This window comes from Erinaceus europaeus, chromosome 6, assembly GCF_950295315.1.
Source record: "Erinaceus europaeus chromosome 6, mEriEur2.1, whole genome shotgun sequence".
NCBI lineage: Eukaryota > Metazoa > Chordata > Mammalia > Eulipotyphla > Erinaceidae > Erinaceus > Erinaceus europaeus.
The window spans coordinates 43,637,593-43,651,822 of record NC_080167.1 but is presented as its reverse complement, the minus strand read 5'-3'; the positions used below and the strand labels follow the sequence as shown (position 1 = coordinate 43,651,822).

General features: G+C 40.0%; 1 protein-coding gene across 3 annotated transcripts in view; it reads right to left on the bottom strand.

The window, feature by feature from the left end:
• SCCPDH (saccharopine dehydrogenase (putative)) overlaps window positions 1–14,230 on the bottom strand; it is a 32,591-nt gene that overhangs the window by 2,405 nt on the left and 15,956 nt on the right. For all 3 annotated transcript variants that reach the window (XM_060192106.1, XM_007534592.3, XM_016193153.2), the window contains 6 exons: window positions 13,875–13,924; window positions 11,567–11,697; window positions 9,599–9,716; window positions 7,209–7,328; window positions 7,059–7,115; window positions 2,309–2,420 (listed from right to left, as the gene is read on the bottom strand). In XM_060192106.1, the coding sequence (XP_060048089.1) occupies window positions 2,309–2,420; window positions 7,059–7,115; window positions 7,209–7,328; window positions 9,599–9,716; window positions 11,567–11,697; window positions 13,875–13,924 (588 nt within the window). The remainder of the gene's footprint in view (window positions 1–2,308; window positions 2,421–7,058; window positions 7,116–7,208; window positions 7,329–9,598; window positions 9,717–11,566; window positions 11,698–13,874; window positions 13,925–14,230) is intronic.

Genomic DNA, 14,230 nt, shown 5'->3' with positions numbered 1-14,230 from the left:
TATGTATACAAAAATTTCTGAATGTTGCTCATTTAATATTATTAATAATTAATAAAATGTTATTCTTTTGGGTGGGGAAGATAGCATAGTGGATATGCAAACAGACTCTCATGGCTGAGGCTCCAAGATCCTAGGTTCAATACCTAATACCACCATAAACCAGAGCTGAGCAATGCTCTGATAAAAAAGAAGTTATTTTTTAATAACCATAACAATGAACATTCATGTAGTATTTATTAAGTACTGGGAACTGTACTAAATAGGTTAAATCTAAAGAAAAACATTTAATTCTCCTAACAATTATATGAAATATTCTTTTCATCCCCATTTTACCAATGAACTAAAGCCTAAGTAAGTCAAATCATACGGTGGTGCTGGGGTTTGAACCTAGCACCTCTGAGTCTCAGGCATTAAAATCTTTTGCAGTGTGGCCCAGAATGTGGCACAGTGACAAAGTCAAGGTCCTGAACTCAGTTCCCAGCAATGCATGTTCCAGAGTGATGTTATGATTCTCCCTCTCACACACACATACACCATAAATAAATACTGACAACAACAACAGCCTTTTGCAGAACCACAAAAAGAGAGAAAGAAAAGAACACACACACACAGAGAAAAAAAGGATGGAAAGTAGAAAGGGGAGGTGGAGGGAGGGAAGGAAGGAAAAAGAAGCCACTTGTCCAAATTCACAAAGCTGGGCAGTGGTTGAGCCAGAATCACACCCAGGCAGCTGGCCCGAGTCCACACTCTTAGCCACTATACTATACTATTTCTTTTCTTTTAAAAAAAAAAATATTTATTGTTTCTTGTTGTTGTTGCCCTTGTTTTATTGTTGTAGTTGTTGTTATTGATGATGTCGTCGTTGTTGGGTAGAACAGAAAGAAATGGAGAGAGAAGGGGAAGACAGAGGGGGAGAGAAAGGCTGACACCTGCACCTGCTTCACCGCCTGTGAAGTGACTCCCCTACAGGTGGGGAGCCAGGGCTCGAACCAGCATCCTTCCGGCAGTCCTTGCGCTTTTGTTTCGTGCCACGAGCACTTAACCCGCTGTGCTACCGCCCAACTCCCAACACTATACTATTTCTTGCAAATAACTGAAGCCAAACATCCAAAGAAAGCATGGGTCATGGTTTTGCTTTATTAACACAATTATGCTGATTTAAAGTGGCCTTTGAGTATGAGAATAAAACAGATAAGCACCAGCTGGGTTCCTTTTTCCTACTAACACTAAACCTGATCATCCAGTAGTCAAGGAGACGACTCAGAGGGTTAAGTACAAGACCTGTAAATATGTGGCCCTGGGTTCAATCTCTAGCATCATATATGCCAGGGTGGAGATAGCATAATGGTTATATAAAGAGACTCTCATGCCTGAGGCTCCGAAATCCCAGGTTCAATCCCCTGAGCTGAGCAGTGCTCTGGTTACAGGAAAATAAATAAATAAATAAATAGAGAGAAATCTCAGTGTTAGAGCACAGGATTTACATGCTGAGGCCCTAAAGGACCCTGATTCAACCCCCGACAATACCATCTGTCATAGCTGAGTGGTATTCTTCTCTCTCTCTCTGATAAAATTTAAAGTGTTTTGCTATTCAGAATGACTGACTCATAATAGGGGGGGAAAAAAAGGAGGGATGGACACACTAATAAAACTGAACTATAATAATACTTTTTTAAAAAAAATTTTATTTATAAAAAGGAAACACTGACTAAACTGTAGGATAAGAAGGGTACAACTTCACACAATTCCTACCAGAACTCTGTATCCCATCCCCTCCCCTGATAGCTTTTCCTATTCTTTAACCCTCCTTCCTTTGACAAAATAATTTTAAACTATTAAATAATTCATGTAAGTTTAGTTATACAATAAGAATTTTTTATCCCTCCAGGGTTATTGCTGGGCTTGGTGCCTGCACCATGAATCCACTGCTCCTGGAGGCCATTTTTTCCCCCTTTTGTTGCCCTTGTTGTTGTAGCCTCGTTGTGGTTATTATTATTGCCATTGTTGATGTTGTTTATTGTTGGATAGAGAGAAATGGAGAGAGGAGGGGAAGACAAGAGAGGGGGAGAGAAAGACAGACACCTGCAGACCTGCTTTACCACTTGTGAAGCAATTCCCCTGCAGGTGGGGAACCGGGGGCTTGAACCGGGATCCTTACGTCGGTCTTTGCGCTTTATGCCATATGCGCTTAACCCACTGAGCCACCGCCCAACCCCCCTACAATAAGATTTAAAAAGAACAGACTGTAATAGCGTAACAATAAGATATCATAAAACTTCTACACATTCTTAAATCATTTATGAAATACCTGGTCCTTTCACCTGAGTACAAATTTTCAGATTTGGTTTGCTCTTATTGCTAGCAACAGGTTCACTGAATCCTTGACCAAAGAATGTCATTGTAAATGATGAGGCATCAATCTGTGGGGAAAAAAAAAGCAAAAGGCTTATTGAATGTCATTTCCTCTTAAAACACAGTAAAACAGGGAGTCGGGAAGTAGCACAGCGGGTTAAGCGCATGTGGCACAAAGTGCAAAGTCATAAGGATCCTGGTTCGAGCCCCCGGCTCCCCACCTGCAGGGGAGTCGCTTCACAGGCGGTGAAGCAGGTCTGCAGGTGTCTATCTTTCTCTCCCCTTCTCTGTCTACCCCTCCTCTCTTCATTTCTCTCTGTCCTATCCAGCAATGACGGCATTAATAACTACAATAAAAACAACAAGGGTGACTAAAGGGAACAAATTTAAAAAAAAACAGTAAAACCTACTGTTCTACTTCATGAGACATTGTCAACATACAAAAACACCAATATTCTATCTGGCAATATTCTATCTGCCAGAATGTCCAGTTACTCTTTAAGCATGTGGCAAAATTAACTCTATATTTGAGGGGAAAAGACAAAAGCAATCAACGGGTACTAGAAAGACAGGCCTAGAGTATAATAAATTGCTTCACTTACATACATAAAAATCAGGAAGTGTGGCACCCCGTAGAGTGCACAAGTCATTATGCCCAAGGACTGGGGTTCAAGACCCCCCTAGTTCTCACTGGTTGGGAGTAGAAGGGGGGGAAGCTTCAAAAGCAATGAAAGTGTCTCTATCTCCCTTCCTCTCCCCATCTTAGTCTCTGTCAGAATAAAGGAGGGGCTGGAGCACTGCACCCAGTACAATGGGTGTACAATTGTACCCAGTACAATTCTTGTACAATGCACAAGAACCTGGGTTGGAGCCCCACCTCCCCAGCTGCAGGTGTCTAGCTTTCTCTTTCACCCCTACCCGTGTCAATCTCTCTCTGTCCTATCAAATGAAATAGAAGAAAAAATAAGGGAAAAATGACTGCCAGGAGCATAGTGCTGGCACAGGGTCCCAGTGACAATCCTGGTGGCAATAAATAAAATTAAAAAAATAGTGAAAGGAGGTATTAAGATACTTAGAAGGAAGGAAAAAGGAATAAAGGAAAGAAAAAGGGAGTAGGGTGGGGAGATGGCTGCTGGGAGCAGCAGAGTTATAGAGCAGGGACCAAGTCCCAGCAATAATGCTGATGTGGGGAAAAGAAAAAAAAAAAAAGACAGGCAAAAATAAATAAAAAATCAAATTCTAGAAATCTATGTCAAGCAGTCTCTAAAGTATGAAGTCAGATACACTGTGGAGCCTTGTTACATAAATAAAATATGATCTCTGACTTTCCTGGAGTTGCCAGATTGGTGGCAAAGATCTATTTATACTTATATCTATGTACAGATCTACTAACAATATAAGGCCTGAATAAAAAGATGCAGTGCTATTTCAGAAGAGGACGCTGTTAAGTTTAATCGGGAGGAGGTGACGATTTTGAAATATGTTTGTGCGTGTACACACACTTTTTTTCTTCAAAATTTTATTATTTCTTTAAAAGGTTTTATTTACTTATTGATGAGAAAAATAGGAGGAAAGAGAGAAAGAACCAGACATCACTGTGGTACCTGTGCCGCTGGGGACTGAAGTCAGGACCTCATGCTTGAGAGGCCAGTGCTTCATCTACTGCGCACCAAACACACACCATCACCACACACACTTTAAGAAAGGTTTACTACACAGAAATGTAGGGTGTCAAAATGAAGAAACTAGGGAAGATAGAAACATGCTGGGGGTATGGATCAACCTGCCGATGTCTATGTTCAGTGGAGAAGCAATTACAGAAGGCAGAACCTTCTGCACCCCATAAAGAGTTTTTGGTCCATACTCCCAGAATGAGAGAAACGGTAAGGGAAGATGACCAGAGGGCTCTGATTCCCAATTCCACCTGAAACATTCATCACCAGGATCTTTGTTTTTATACCATCACTGAAAGGGAAGTGAATGTGGAAAACACCAGAGGCAGTCAGAGACTGTTCTGCTTATTTGATGGAGAAGAAGAAAAAGGACAGACACTCAAAAGTAGTTAACAGGTTAGGCGTGACTCAGAAAAGAAGTAGAGGCAGGACCGCAGAAGTGAATAAAAATGGGGAAAAATATACATGTATATAGGTACAGATATAAATAAACAGACTGACCGATACAGATTTAGATATATAGTCAACCCATAACCCATATCATATCAACCCAACTTAATCCTATGCTTGCAACACAAGGTGTATTTGAGTTTTAGAGAGTATAGGAGGCAGGATTAGTCTTGTATAGGAAAATGCTTGAGAGAGGAGTAAAGAAAATGTAGAAGGGAGTAATGACCACAGACAGGTCTGAGAACAGGAGTCAGAGGACATCTAAAATAGATATTCTCTATTCTGTTATGGTGCAGGAGCCACTGATAATTGCAGACACAGGAAACAGTGAGGTTGGGTAGATTTTTTGAAATATAAAAATAAGATTAAGAGCCCCTGATGGAAGAAGGGCAGATGAAATATGAAAGTTCCATTGAGGAAGAAGTCCATGAATCTGTGATGCTGCTGTCTGCTCAGCTGTGGAATTCCTTCCACACCACCCTGGAGAGCCTGGTAGAAAGAGATGACTCCATACCTGACTCAAGACTGAGATGTGTCGGCCAAAAGATAGGGGGGAAAGCATTTAGTGTTGAGGATTGTGAAATGATGGTAATTCAAGTCTGTAGCATGGGGATTCAGAAGACATGGAGAAAGAGAAGGAAATTTGGAGGAGGAGGAAATAATGGAGGACCAAATACAAGAATAAACATTTAAAGTCTCTAGGGAATAAAAAGAACACAGGTTCTGAGGAGCAGGCAGTGGTGTACCCAGTTGAGAGCAGAAATTACCAAGCCCACCAGCAACGGGGAAGTTTCAAGAGCAGTGTTGCAGTTCTCTTTCTCTTTCCCTCTCAATTTCTCTATGTCCTATCAAATAAAAGGGGGGGTGGGAAGAAGGAGGAAGAAAAGTAATTTGCTGCTGCTAGTGGTGGATTCATCAAGCAGGTACCAAGCACCATTGATAACCCCAATGGCACAGAGAGACTGAAAGAACAAACACAGGTTCTGGACGTGGATGGCAGAGCTCTCAGCTCAGCTTGGCCATTTAATCACTGTAGAAACATGGACAAATTTCTTGGCCTCTCTGTGCCTCAGTTTTCTCCTCCCTCCCTCCCTTCCTTCCTTTATTTCTTTCTCTCTCTCCTTCTCTCCTCCATGATTATCTCCAGGGCTATTGCTAGCACTATGAATCTACTGCTTCCAGCAACCATTTTTTTCTTTCTATTTTATGATTATTTTAAAATCTTATTTACTATTAGAGACAGATAAATTGAGGAGTGTGGGAGACAGAGAAGGAGAGAAAGAGTCACTTGCAGCCCAGCTCCACCACTTATGAAGTTTTGCCCCTGCAGATGGGGACCAGGGGCTTGAATCACAATTATTAATGTGAGTGCTTAACAAAGTGTGCCACTGCCTGACCCCTTCATTCTATTTTGTTTGATAGGATAGAGAGAAATTGAAAGTGGAGGGCAGAGGACATAGGGAGGGAGAGGGAAAGAGAGACACTTGCAGCACTGTTCCACCAATCATGAAGCACCACTCCTGGCCCCCACAGGTTGGGAACACAGGCTCAGAGCCAGATCCTTATGCATGGCTCAACCAGGTGCCCCAAGGTTTTTTTTTTTTTTTTTTTTTGCCTCCAGGGTTATTGCTGGGGCTCGGTGCCTACACTACGAATCCACTGCTCCTGGTGGATTCATTTTTCCCATTTTGTTTTTATTATTGTTGTCACTGCTGTTGTTAAATAAGACAGAGAGAAATTGAAGGGGGGGGGAGACAGAGCAGGGAAAGAAAGACAGATACCTGCAGACCTGCTTCACTGCTTGTGTAGTGACCCCTCTGCAGGTAGGGAGCTGGGGCTTTGAACCAAGATCCTTAAGCTGGCCCTTGAGCTTTGCACCATGTGCACTTAACCCACTGTGCTACCACCAGATCCCTATGCCCCGTTTTAGAACTGGCCTCCCATTTCATCATTTCTAAAGCAGAGACACAACCTAACTCAAAGGGCAGCCTGGATTGTGCAGTGGACAATGCTGGACTCTTTATCATGAGGTCTGAAGTTCAACTTCTGGCATCACACATGCTAGAGTGATACTCTAGTTCTCCGTCTTTCCCTCTCTCATAAGTAAATTAATTGAGCTGGATGATAATGCAACTAGTTGAGCGTATGTGTTACCATGTACAAGGCCCTGGGATTAAGACCTCAGTCCCCACCTACAAGAGGGATGCTTCATAAGAGGTGAAGCAGTACTGTAGGTATCGTGTGTGTGTGTGTGTGTGTGTGTGTGTGTGTGTGTGTGTGTGTGTGTGTGTGTGTGTGTGTTGCATACCCATTAGGCTATCTCTTCCACTCTCCTTCCTTCTCAACTTCTATCAAATTACTTACTTAGATAAATAAAATTTCAAAATAAAGATTATTTGAAAAGATTAAGCATTCCAACTCATGTGAAGAATATACATAAAGAAATTTACATAAAATAGTATTAAAATATATTAAGTACTCAACCAGGTCTTAGATGTTAATGTAATTAACAGAGAAAACTAAAACAAAATTAAAAATATATATATATTATTTTTGGGGTCTAGACAGACAAGAAAGTGTTACCTGTTTTTGTGTTGGACCTTGTTTTGAAAAATAACCAAAAGAGAAGAGCCATGGAAACTAAAGAAAAAAGGAAAATTATTCAGTAATATTTTGTTTTAAAATTCACAGAAAATATTTCTAAAGATTTAATTTGACAAAAACATTACTTACTTTGATAAGAAGTTGTCTTCCAATGCCACACTTCACAAAGAATAAAAAGAAAAGTCCTGCAAACATCAACTTAATAACAGAGGTGATACCTCCCACAGTTACATATGCAGCATACTGAACCTAGATGAAGAGCAAAGCCCAGTGTTACTCATTACACTTCTTCTTCTTCTTCTTTTTTTTTTAACCAGAGCACTGCTCAGCTCTGGCTTATGGTGGTATGGGAGACTGATCCTGGGACTTTGGGGCCTCAGGCATGAGAGTCTCTTTGCATAACCATTGTGCTATCTAACACACACACCCTTTACACTTCTTTAGACCAAGTAATAAAAGAATCGAGAAACACATGAAAAAATGCTCCAAGTCTCTGATTGTCAGAGAAATGCAAATAAAGACAACAATGAGATACCACTTCACTCCTGTGAGAATGTCATACATCAGAAAAGGGAACAGCAGCAAATGGGGAAAGGGTGTGGGGTCAAACGAACCCTCCTGCACTGCTGGTGGGAATGTCAATTGGTCCAACCTCTGTGGAGAACAGTCTGGAAAACTCTCAGAAGGCTAGAAATGGTCCTACCCTATGACCCTGCAATTCCTCTCCTGGGGATATATCCTAAGGAACTCAACACATCCATCCAAAAAGATCTGTGTATACATATGTTCTTGGCTGCACAATTTGTAATAGCCAAAACCTGGAAGCAACCCAGGTGTCCAACAACAGATGAGTGGCTGAGCAAGTTGTGGTATATATACACAATGGAATACTACTCAGCTGTTAAAAATGGTGACTTCACCATTTTCAGCCGGTCTTGGATGGACCTTGAAAAATTCATGTTGAGTGAAATAAGTCAGAAACAGAAGGATGAATATGGGATGATCTCACTCTCAGGCAGAAGTTGAAAAACAAGATCAAAAAAGAAAACACAAGTAAAACCTGAAATGGAATTGGCATATTGCACCCAAGTAAAAGACTCTGGGGTGGGTAGGTGGGTGGGGAGAATACAGGTCCATGAAGGATGATAAATGACATAGTGGGGGTTGTATTGTTAAATGGTAAACTGGGGAATGTTATGCATGTACAAACTATTGTATTTACTGTTGAATGTAAAACATTAATTCCCCAATAAAGAAATAAATTTTAAAAAAAACCTTAGCTACTTAGAATTTACTCTGTAGTCAAAAAAGGAGTTTCCACTTTGTGAATGTATTATGATTTGGATGTCTATTTATGAGCCAGGTACTTTTAAAACTGGTGCTAGAGAATGAACCCAGAATCTCACACATACATTGAAAACACTGAGCCAATTCTTAGGTCCAATTTTTATTCCATATTTTGATAAAGAAACAGAGGTAATAAAGCACTGCTCTACCATCCCTGCCACTCTCTTGGTGCTGTCATTGCTGATACCATGTGGTGCCATACAGCAAAGGCCTGGTATATGTAAGGCTGAGCCATCTCTTAGACGCCGTGTTTTTGAAAGAGAACTGTTGCAAAGGATAAATAACTTCCCTCAATTAAACAAATGTCAGTGATGAAAAGCCCACAATAAAACATCTAAGTTTTTCAATTATATTGAATACAGAATGCTGATTTCACTTACAACCTGGCCTATGAGAAAATACTTTTATCTTTTAACTGTTCATGTCTCAACAGTCTACACAATTAATTCAAAAAGATTAATATGGCATTCCAGAGGTTGCAAGGAAGGAAGTCAGACAGAAGATCCCCGTTTTCAGACAGAGGGATCTTCACAGAGATTCTGGCAAGCAACAGAAGCATAATCTAGCAGCTGAAATGGGGACTGTTTGTGACAGTGGAGTTTCTTGTTCTGTATTTGCTGCTACTGTATTACAGTAACAAGGTAACCAGGGGGCCAGGTGGTGGCACACCTAGCTGAGTACATGTTACAATGCACAAGGACCTGGGTTCAAGTCCCTAGTCCCCACCTGAAGGGGCAGGCTTCACAAGTGGTGAAGCAGTGCTGTAGGCACCTGTCTCTCTCCCCCTCCTTCTAACCTTTTCCCCCTTGTTTTCTCTCTTTTTCTACCTAATGAATAAGTAAAATAAATATTTTTAAAAAAATTGACTGCACCTCAACCCACAGTAAAAAAAAAGCAAAACTCTATGTATATGTATGTACATATATATATATATATGCACATATCAATTAAAGAAGGTAATCAGCAGATTAGATATGAATTATGGGGAGGTTATTAATACCACCTTAAAATAAAAAATTCTACTACCAATTCTCTATGCTTCCAAAAAATAAAACCTGAACTGCTAGGCACTTCAATTGTTGCATAAACATAAAAAAACCTACATTAAACAGACAGAGGAACTGTAACAAGCAGTATATTCTTCATTAAACAATAAATGACAAAACACTTACAGGTGACTGCTCTAAATTTTCATGTAAGTAGCGCTGAGTTCGCTTCACAACAGATACATCCGCCCCCAAGAAAGGAATAGAGTAACTGTTGAGTTCTCTACAGTAAGAAATCGGCCACCTGCAAGACAGACCCACGGATATACTGCATTTCCTCCATTTGCAGTGACCATTACTCTAGCTAGTAAATTCCTTCTCTCTCCCCCACCCCTCACTTTGTGGCAACAGGTTCTCATGAATGTGCAGTCTCACTGTTCCTGGCCCAACTTTTTCATTATTTTTCACTCAGAGAGACAGGGGGAGAGACACCGTAACACCAGTGCTTGTTCCAGTGCTGTAGCCCTCCCAGGTGGTGCCAGGGCTCGAACCCGGACTGCACACACGGCGAGTCACGTGCAATACCAGCTGAGCTGTCTCCCAATCCCTAGTTGGTAAATTTCTAAATTAAATTTTGTTAGAAGTTTTCTTGGGGCACTAATAACAAGATGGCAGATCTGCTCTTAATTGAAACTTATTTCAGTGTTTGCTCATTCTTCTCCACACCTACAACCCAGCAAATTACAAGCAGAACAGTGTAGAGTTGCATCATGGACACTTAACATGAGGGGTTGTACCCCACTGAATGCCTAGACAATGATAAAAGAATACTCATTTCAATAGTCAAACTCTCATATGAATTTGTAGTACTCATAGAAAGTTTCTAAATATAATTGTTATTATTACTATATAATATATAACATATATTAAAAGATGATATATATTAACATGTACAATTTATATCACACTTTAAGATGGTGGTTTTAGGGGACTGGAAGATAGTTTATCTGGTAGAGCACGTACCTTACCATGGGCAAGGAACTACATTTCAGCCCCCACACCACCTCAGGGAAACATCATACCAAACAGGAAGCTTCACAAACGACAGAGCGGTGCTGTGGTACCTCTCATTCTCTCTGTCTCTCCTTCTCACTCTCTGTCTTTCATCCTCTAACTGGGAAAAATTTTAAAAAGGAAAATAAAAGTCTCTGAAATAATAGAATAGTTAAGGCATAACACCCAAGTGAAGTCCTGGCAGGGGAAAAAAAAAAAAAAAGAGGTGGTAATTTAATCATATATACTTTAATTGAAAATTGATTTTGATATTGTTAATGAAACATCATCAAATTAATTTCTCTTAGAGTCATACATATAACTGGAGCTCCAGTGGTGCAATCGGTTAGCATGTGACACACAGATTCATAATATAACTGTATATGAAATACTTAAGTATTAGGTAATATCAGGTTGTCAGAAAAGTCATGACATATTTTAATATTTTTCTTTTTTTTTAATGCTGGGCTTGGTGCTTGCATGACAAATCCACCACTCTTTTTTTTTTTCTTTGCCACCAGGGTTATTGCTGGAGTTCAGTGCCTGCAATACGAATCCACTACTCCTGGAGGCCAATTTTTCCCATTTTGTTGACCCTGTTGTTGCCCTTGTTGTCGTTATTGTTATGGTTGCCACTGATGTTGTTGCTGTTGGATAGGACAGAGAGAAATCAAGAGAGGAGGGGAAGACAGAGGGGGAGAGAAAGATAGACACCTGCAGACCTGCTTCACTGCTTGTGAATCGACCCCCCCGGCAGGTGGGGAGCCAGGGACTCGAACTGGGATCCTTATGCTGGTGCTTGCACTTTCTGCCATGTGCACGTAACCCGCTGTGCTACTGCCCAACCCCCTATTTTAATATTTTTCTATGCAAAAATGAGCCATGACTTTACTGACAGCTCAATATACTAATTACTTTTTATTCATCATTAAAAACATTCTTGAAAATAGTCTTATTATTTATTCATCATTAAAAACATTCTTGAAAATAACATTTCTTAAAAATAGTCTTCAGGCTAAGTACCATGCACAATTAATGATTTGACCAACAATAATATACACAGACTACATACACTAAATAATAGAGTCTAAGTTAATATACCTTCTTTTCAATTTTGGACCAAGGATTGGAAGTGGTTTCAAATTTGTTTCCTTTCGTAGTTTTTTCAAATTATTTTGATCTCCGAAACCATAAATTGCTGATTTCCAGGTCCCATCATGAATGCACAACCCCTAAAACATGTCAAGAATTAAACATATCTTAAGCAATAATTACTAAAATGTAAAGCCAATACATTTATAATTATTACAAAGAACACTTCATCTCTTTTTGATCAAACCATCCTCCCTTGTTTAATAATCTTCAGATGAATTAAGACTGCCTGGGCAGCAGTAGCACTCATTACTTAGATCATCACCAGCGGGGCCAGACAGGGGCACACCGGGTTGCGCGCACACACTACCACGCACAAGGACCCAGATTTGTGCCCTCACACCTGCAGGAGGGATGCTTTACAAGTGGTGAAGCAGTGCTGCAGGCGTCTCTGTGTCTTTCCTTCTCTATCTACTCCTCCTCTCTGCTTTTGTGCATGCTCTTTCTTTCTCCCTCATAGGGGATTAAACCAGCATCAGGCATGCCAGTCCTACACTGTATCGGCTGAAGTAACTTCCCAACTATACTAAATGCACTTTACTTTTAGAGAACCTACAAGACATTTTTCCCCATCAATAACAGTAACAATAATAACTACAGTAATAAAAAAAACAAGGCTTCTGCTCCAAATAAATAAATCGAGGCCAAAGTAAATAAATAGCTCAAGATGACATTTATCTCATTTGTCTGTCCTGGTGTTGTGTGAAAAAGCAGCCAATCATATGACAGGTGACAGATCCAAACAACTGCCAACTTTGTTAACATTTTCCCCTTTCTGAATTGTTCCTTGAAAAATCGGGCGGTAGCGCAGCGGGTTAAGCACAGGTGGCGCAAAGCACAAGGACTGGCATAAGGATCCCAGTTCAAGCCCCCAGCTCCCCACCTGCAGTGGAGTTGTCTCACAGGCGATGAAGCTGGACTGCAGGTGTCTATCTTTCTCTCCCCCTGTCTTCCCCTCCTCTCTCCATTTCTCTCTGTCCTATCTAACAATGATGACATCAATAACAGTAACAATAATAACTACAGTAATAAAAAACAAGGGAATAAAACAAAAGGGAATAAATATTTTTAAAAAATCACTTATGGGGGAAGGGCACTCAGAAGTAGTAACAGGTGTAGGTGTGACTTAGAAAGGAAATGAAGGCAGGACCACAGGAAAAAAAAAATAGGCAAAAAATATTTAGATATACGGATACATAGCTATAGATATACAGTCAACCCTTATCTGTAACCTACTGCAAGTTCCAATGGAGGGGGGTGGGGACACAGAACTCTGGAGGTGGAAACAGTATGGAATTATACCCGTTATAATTTTGTAAATCAGTATTAAATCACTAGTAAAAAATAAATAAATAAAAGCAAAAAAAAAATCATTTATGGGGACTAGCTGGTGGCACACCTTGTTGAGTGCACACAGGTTCAAGCCCCCAGTCCCCATTTACAAGGGGCAAGTTTCAAAAAAAGCAGTGAATCAGTACTGCGTGTGTGTGTGTCCTTCTAGTTCCCCCTTTCCTCTCAATTTCTCTGTCTCTATTCACAATAAGAAAACAACAAATACATTTTCTAAATCACTTATGGATATCAAACCATCCTTAAGAGTGATTCTATTTACACCTTGGTAACTTTGAAATTAGCAAGAATGTGCTTTATTTGTTCTGTAGCCCCTATCACAAATAATCAGTCTCTTTCTGGCTTCTGTTCTTCAAGCTTGCCTTCAATTTATCTCACAGTCTTTAATGTACATCCTACAGATTTCTTTTGTGAAACTGGTCTCCTATAACACTACATTTATTATACAACAATATATACTTTAATATTTATTGAACCTAAATACATTTTTAACATACAAATATCATTTACAAAATATTTTTAGTGGGAGCTGGTCGTATAGCACAGCGGGTTAAGTGCATATGGCATAAAGCGCAAGGACCGGCATAAGGATCCCGGTTCGAGCCCTCAGCTCCCCACCTGCAGGAGAGTCGCTTCACAGGCGGTGAAGCAAGTCTGCAGGTGTTTATCTTTCTCTCCCTCTTTCTGTCTTCCCCTCCTCTCTCCATTTCTCTCTGTCCTATCCAACAACAACAGCTATGACAACAATAACAACTACAAAAAGTGCAACAACAAGGGCAACAAAATGGGAAAAATGGCCTCCAGGAGCAATGGATTTGCACCAATCCCCAGCAATAACTCTGGAAGCAAAAAAAAAAAAATGTTTTTAGTATTTAGTTAGAAAATACTTGACAAATGGAAAACTAACCTCAGGTCCTGATTGTATAGTAAGGAAACTTTCCAGAGTAGTCAAAGTACCTAAAGAGTAGAATAGTAAAAAAAGAAAGTCAAGTAAAATCTATTCAAACAAAATAAGTAATCATAAGCTAATCCTATGCATCTAGAGACCACTTTTATCAACCCTATAGCTTAGGGCCGTAATCTTTATATTACATAGTATAAATAAAAGAAAATGTACACTGAAAACAGTTTTATGATGCGACTACCAACAGGCTAAAGAGTAGCTAAATTCATGTGCATTCTACCAGATGAGTTGGCTCCCAAGGTCCAGCATTTTTTTCTTTTTTTAACTATTAATTTCATAAGCAAGATTGAACTGTAATT